This window comes from Palaemon carinicauda, chromosome 1 (assembly GCF_036898095.1).
Source record: "Palaemon carinicauda isolate YSFRI2023 chromosome 1, ASM3689809v2, whole genome shotgun sequence".
In the NCBI taxonomy this organism is placed as follows: Eukaryota; Metazoa; Arthropoda; class Malacostraca; order Decapoda; family Palaemonidae; genus Palaemon; species Palaemon carinicauda.
Window position 1 is genome coordinate 78,276,505 of NC_090725.1, and position 7,634 is coordinate 78,284,138.

General features: G+C 34.8%; 1 protein-coding gene across 1 annotated transcript in view; it reads right to left on the reverse strand.

Annotated features, from left to right (window-relative positions):
* Positions 1-2,776: 2,776 nt before the first annotated feature.
* Positions 2,777-7,634, reverse strand: part of LOC137649204 (uncharacterized) — a 43,072-nt gene continuing 38,214 nt past the window's right edge. The window contains exon 7 of the mRNA XM_068382196.1: positions 2,777-3,471. Coding sequence (XP_068238297.1) covers positions 2,998-3,471 — 474 coding nt within the window. The 3' untranslated portion in view covers positions 2,777-2,997. The remainder of the gene's footprint in view (positions 3,472-7,634) is intronic.

Here is a 7,634-nt window from a genome sequence, read left to right on the forward strand (position 1 = left end):
CTGCCATACCCGATGTCGATAGTTACCCATAAAGGACTTGATGACCAAAGCCAATGCCCTTATGGACAGCCACTTCAAGACCTCCATCAATGCTTCCACCCCTGACGAAGAGGCCGCCTATTCAACGTCAACCGAAGCTGACGTGAATACCGCAGGACATACACGCCTTCCCCGTGACGTGCCGAAGCGGTGACAAAGCCACCCACCACTCGCTCGTGCCCCAACCAACGACTTCTACAGCCACTTACTACCTCCCATCGGCCGCAGTTTTGCTACTACCACTTCAGATTCGGGGCAACCGCGAAGAAATGTGCCAAGGATTGTCAGTGGCCAAAAAACGTGTAAGTAGGCCATCGCTCATGGCGGTGGCCTACTGTGCTTCTAATCTTTTCTTTTTACATGATGCAGGAAGGGGCGTGCGATTTTTGATAGACACGGGTGCTTGTCGTTCTCTTTTGCCAAAGGAACTCTTCAGGACACGACGTAGTCTGTCTATGTCTGCAGACGTCCGCTTGGTAGCTGCCAACAGATCTGCGATACCCACCTACGGTTACGAGAACCTCACATTATCGTTTGGAAACGGTAAATTTAATTGGAAGTTTCTCGTTACTGACATCAAATTGCCAATCCTCGGTGCAGATTTCCTCTCTCATTTCCACCTTCAAATAAGTCATATATTTTTCTACCTGAATATCTGGATCCTACCTTATACCTCAGGATCAGAGATCCTACAGTCATCAACTCAAATATAATAGCTTCTGGCTGGCTTGGGAATTGAACCCTGGTCCAAAAAACTGCTACGACAGTGACAAAGCATTTAGCCACAATGTTGATTCCCGCTTGGGTCTCTGATTCCGAGGTATAAGAGATAATCCATATATTAGGATAGTGAAAACATAGTTCAACAACAACAAAAATCTCAAGAACTGCGGTCGTGAAAAACACGTCTAAATGTGCATAATTTCTTATATATATATATATATATATATATATATATATATATATATATACATAATGCATATGAAATCATATATAATATATACATATATATATATATATATATATATATATATATATATATATATATATATATATATTTATACATATATATATATATATATATATATATATATATATATATATATATATATATATTTATATATGCATATATATATATATATGCATATATATACATATATATATATATAAATAGAGAGAGAGAGAGAGAGAGAGAGAGAGAGAGAGAGAGAGAGAGAGAGAGAGAGAGAGAGAGAGAGAGAGACACCTTTATATACATAGACAAATACGTATGCGTATATATATATACATATATATATATATATATAAATATATATATATATATATATATATATACATATACATATATTTATATATTTACCTGTTGTATAAGTTTAGTTGTACTAAACATATGTTTGTGGGAATTGCATAATTTTTACTAAATATTTAAGGCATATGCAAGTAATCATATCAAAAGCCCAATATAAGTCATCATCTCTTCCAACGTCTATTGACGCAAAGGACCTCGGTTGGATTCAACATTCATCTCTATCTGGTGCTTTTAATTCAACACTTTTCCATTCACCATCTTCTACTTCATGCTTTATAGTCCTCAGCCATGTCGACCCGAGACTTTCAACTCTTCTATTGCCCTGTGAAGTTATAGTTAAACGTTTGGTGGACTAATCTCTCTTGAGGAGTACGAAGAACATGCCCAAACCATCTCCATCTGCTCCTCACCATGATCTCATCCACATATTTCACTCGATTAATCTCTTTTATAGTTCCATTTCTAGTCCTGTCCTGCCATTCAACTCCCAATATCCTTCTGAGGGCTTTGTTTCCTAATTTACTTAATCTGTCGGAGATTCGTTCATTGTCATACCATGACTCATGTCCATAGAATAATACCGATCTCACTTAATTGATATATAGGCTGATTTTTATTTGTAATTTCAGGCGATTTGTTTTCCAAATCTTACTTATCGAAGCCATTGTCTGATTCGTTTCTTTTTTTTTTTTCAATTTTTATTTGTAATTTCAGGCGATTTGTTTTCCAAATCTTACTTATCGAAGCCATTGTCTGATATGTTTTTTTTTCAATTTCTATTTGTAATTTCAGGCGATTTGTTTTCCAAATCTTACTTATCGAAGCCATTGTCGGATTTGTTTTTTTTTTTCAAACTCAAATTCCAAAAACTCTGTATTAGAGATTATAAATCCTAAATACTTGAATGATTCTACCCATTAATCATTTCTCCCTCCAATGATACTTCATTTTCCAGTGTATACTACTTGTACTGACGCCACGTAGGAAGCCATACTGACAGGTAGAAAAGATGTTACAACTAATAAGGAAAGAGTAGAGTCGATTGTATGATATTTTTTTTCAAAAATTTTATTCAATAAGGGAAGGCAACTTATTGGTCTATAGTTCTTGACATTCGATTTTGTCACCAGACTTATGTAACACTGTAACGCACGCTATTTTAAAAATGTCAGGATAAATGCCAAAGGCTATACAACGGTTGAACAATAGGGATATCGGAATAGCAAGTAAACTAGCATTATTCTTATATAGTCTAGTGAGGGAGAATGAATATTTGTTTTTTTGTTCTTTAGTTATTTTATAATGTTGATACGTTTCTGATATATTGGACTCTTGTATACTATTACCAAAGAATTACCTAAAATATAAGAAAACCTAATGCATTACTCTCTTGGTAGACATTTGTTTGAATGGTGGTAATAATTAATCTCATCTAAACTCACATTTATTATTAAAGCTTACTTATCATCCGGGGAAAATACACGATAACTGTACACTTTTTACTATCCAAAATAAACATTAAATTGATAATTGATCACAAGAAATTTTTTCAGGTTAAATATTTCAACATACAACAAATTTGTTGTTATAGTCAAAATCTTAGATTTCACCAGACGAAGGAGTCTCTCTTCTTAGAAGGTTCTGAAGACTTATGGTCGTAAAACATTCATATTTACAAAACGTCCTTGGAAGACCCTTGCTTTAAGATTTTTTATGACAGTTTCTATGTTTTTAATACCGTGGGGCTTGGTATCCAGTTTATTTTCAATAATCCTATATTTCATTTTTTCTTTGTCCGGATCCTGGTCTTCCATAGTCGCGTCTGCACGAGCACCAATTACATTCTTTTCCATCTCATCTGGGGTTTTCTCGTCGAAGTCACCAGCGTTTCCTGTAGATTTCTTTGTGTCACTGTGCAGACCCTTGGCGTCTCGATTTTTTTCGGAGAGCTCTAGCATGGCTCTCTTGTACTCTTCCTCGTCCAAAATGGATGCGTCTGAGAAGTACCTTTTCTCACATATGGCTCCTTTCTGTTTTTGGCAATCTTCATCATCCATGTAATAAAAACGCGACTGGTCCAAGTAGCCACAATTTTGTAATGAAGAAGTATCCTTCTTAGGTTCCTTTTATATTACCGAAAGAAAAGAAAAGGAAAAAAGTAATGATTAAATGTTACCGTTATAGGATGTCATTTGTTACTTTTTTATATCAATTCTGGTATGTTCAACAAAAGTGCATTTTAAGAAAGAAGAAAATATTTGATGATGAGTAAAAGTTATTAACTTTGTTTCATGACATAAGCAACAACATTAGCTTTTCTATAATCATCCCCATGGAACAGTAAATAGAGTTTGAGATCTATGGCTACGTAAATATCTAATAATCTCCATAAGAAAATTAAACTGATCTAATACTCAACCAAAACTGAGAGAGGGAGAGAAAATAAAGCAATGGAAAACTGGGAACACGAACTCCCTTTTACCCCCGCCATAAGGTTAAATTTCGAGCACATTTTGCTATATATATTTTTTCAAATTGCTCTAACAGCCTTAATTTTTGTCGTAGAGAGGTCAGGCTGGTCTCATTCTTTTGGAAATTGCCTGAAGTTTCTCATAAAAAGTATGAAAAACATGCAAAAAATGTAAATAACAGTGTTTTGCAAGAACGTACCGGTACGTCCTTTGGGGGCGAAAGGGTCACCCTTGATACTGAATTTGTACGAAAAGACGCTGCAACTCAGAGCTAAAGATTCTTTGGCTTCAAAATGGACTTGCCAAATATGAAGTGTCTTTCTCGTATTACTGAAAGGTTTTTGAAGCCTCTGACCTGTATCTATGACCTTTCAATAAATCTTGACCTCACTCTGGACATGGGAATATCTATGGAATGAAATTATTCCCCTTTGGCTATGACCTCAACATTGCTTTCAATATCACTTAATACATACTCATCATTAGTGGCTTCAAAATGGACTTGCCAAATATGAAGTGTCTTTCTCGTATTACTGAAAAGTTTTTGGAGCCTTTGACCTATATCTATGACCTTTCAATAAATCTTGACCTCACTCTGGACATGGGAATATCTATGGAATGAAATTATTCCCCTTCAGCTATGACCTCAACATTGCTTTCAATATCACTTAATACATAGACATCATTAGTGGAATATGCATGTCAAATAACTACCAGTTTTCATGTAGTATAAAAAACAAGGGAAATGTTAAATTCTTATTCATCTTCGGACCTACTAACCTGACATTAACCTTACTCAGCACATTGAAATTGTTATCAGATTACATGAACCGAATGTAAAAGTTTAATTTTGTACAGTTAAAACGTCACACTCCTAATAAAAATTTGACCTCCAAGAATAACCTCGGCCTAAATTTTTGCAAAAAGTTCATTAGTAGCTCTTGCAATCATTATTCTTATTATCATTATTATTATTATTATTATTATTATTATTATTATTATTATTATCAATATTATTTTCACGAGCCAAGCTGCAGCTCCAGTTGAAAAAGAAGTATGCTACAAGTGTAAGGGCCTGGATATAGGGAAAGTAGCCCATTACAGGAAAAAATGAAGCTAGGAACAAACAATAAAATGAAAATATTGAAAAAATAAGATAAATAGCGTTTGATGAAAAATCAACAGGAAAAATAAAATATGACCCAAGATTCCTGTCAAGTTCCACCGATTCAACTATTTGTTTAGGACGATTAAAGCCTCTAGAATACTGGATAGCATTGGCCCCATGAAAGAAAAAAAAGACAAGACTAATAGAATTAACTGTATACTATCAAGAATCTCACAAAACCAAATTGGATGACAGTGCATGAGATTGATATTCTGGAGTCATAGGCAAGGTTATAGTACTATTTGATGACCTTTGACCGCCAAGTCAAATGTAAACAGTTACACCTATATATCTACTAAAATTCAACGGGCCTTGTAGGTCACTAGGACCAGAGTCATGGGCAAGTACTATTTGATGACCTTTGACCGCCAATTCAAATGTAAACAGTTACACCTATATATCTCCTAAAATTTAACGGGCCTTGTAGGTCACTAGGACCACTTCTAAAATAAGGATCATAAAAATCTACCGATAACTCTTTGCTCAATCCTGTTGATAAATGTACTCTAGTTGGGACGCCTGATCATGTCTTAGTTCCGATAGAAATTAAGGCTGCGCAACCTGTCCATAATGTGTCATACACTTTTCAGATATACAAAAAATTTCCAGCAGACTGGAAACGCTTTTTGGGTGATCTTTTATGTTTGAATTCGTCCCAATTATATACAAGAGTTGAGCCTGTTGTTCTCTTAAATGGATACCTAATCAACGTAATCCGGCATATTCCTTCTTGTGTTACATACCAAGTGGAGAACAAACCCTGGTTCAGTGATGATTGTAAACTTGGCTATTTGAAGAAACAGAAGGCTTATCAATTTGAAAAAAAAAAGCAATATATCAGATTTAACTTGAAAACTATAACCAGCAAAGAGCTGTTCCTGAGAGTTTATGCTTCAATTGAATAGAAATACAATTTAACCATAAAATACCCAGGAACCTAAATTATGTGCTACCCTCTTTTGTGCAGACTAAACAGTTAATTCTTTGATTAAAGCAACAGGTTCTGGCACTCACTGTCCAAAGGAAAAGGCAACCTTTTTGACTGATTTCATTGATAAGCAGAGTAATGAGGAATCCAGCCTTCTTCATTCCAGTTTCCCTTAAGCTAAACTAATTAGTTTAGCTTTTCGATACACCCCCCCCAAAAAAAAAAAAACCTTGATGCTTGTGGAGGTGTAGACCCAAAAGGTATTTTCCTTTGTTTCTTATAAAGACAGCAGATTTACTAGCTCCTAAGCTGTATACTATTTTCACAAGTTAGCAAGAATAGGTTCTTTTTTAATTCATTGGAGACTTGGTAATGTTACTTCAATAGCTAAACAATAATGGTGGTAGCTCTATAACCTTGCTGATTACCGCCTAATTTTCATAACTCCCATATTTCCTAAAGTTTCTAAATGTCTTTTGCCGAAACGTCTGAAAAGGTATGCTGAAGTTAATCAACAGTTCCCTAGTTTGCAGTTTAGCTTTTGCTATGGCCTTGGAGAATGTGTCACCCTTTCAATTTTCAGAGCAGTACTGAAAACCGATCATTGTGGTCAGGAAGTTTGTATGATTAGACATGATTTTAGAGCTACTTTTGTCCGTATTAATCATGACTTGTTTTCAAACTTGGTTGTAGGAGGATATTTTCTCAACATAATTTTTCATCTATAGATTGCTAAGAGTATTTGTTGATGGTTACCAAGCGACTATCGGAATCGGAATGTAATAGTGTTCCTCTTGGTAGGGTTTTCGACCTACTACTTTTCACACAATAGTATATGGGCATACGTAATTTTGCCTAGAAAAGAAGCTTGTTACATATGCAGATGATGCTATTCTCTTTTTAATCAATTCTATCTTCTGAATGTAGTGGACCTAAGGTTTTTGAACCCATTAATGGAAATTAGCATAATTCAATGCATAGTAATTATGGGGCATGAAGTATGATTATAATTAGGTCAAGGACAGTGGCTCCTATACAAATAGATATTTGCATAGATAATGTCTCTTTAACTATTTACAAGTAACTTGAATTTATAGGTGTGATCATTGACTATAAATTTAATTTCTGCAAAACCCATTCGGTCAATTTTATCTTTAATTGCACATAGAAAATGTCATATTGAGAAAAGATTTTTAGCGATCAATATATCTTGAGGAAAGGTTATAATTCTTTTATTCTACCTCGTTTTGAGTATGGTTCTCTTGTCCGGTCTTCAGTTGCTGCCTCTCATCCACATTTGTTAGGCGAAACTTGCAGTCTATTAAATGACTTATCCCTTATCTTGATATTGAATTAATTTCTGGTAATTCTGTTAATTCTTTTTGCATGTTGTAGAAGATTTTTCATAATTTTGATCATCGTTTGCATTCAGATCTTCCCAGACTGTACCATCCTGCGCCCAGTACTAGATATGAAGCCAAGTCTAACAATCTCATCTTCTCCATCATAATGGTCAATAATTCACATTATTCTAAAACACTTATTCCAGATGTGACCAGTGCTAATCTGGTGGTTGAATCGGTGGAACATCAGAAGCTCAAACGTGTTGCAAATGCTTTTCTGTTGAACAATTTGGCATGAGTCCTTTTTCCTTACATTTCAACGTTGATACTGATCTTGATATGTTTTATAAATCATCTCAGGAGTTGAAAACACGAC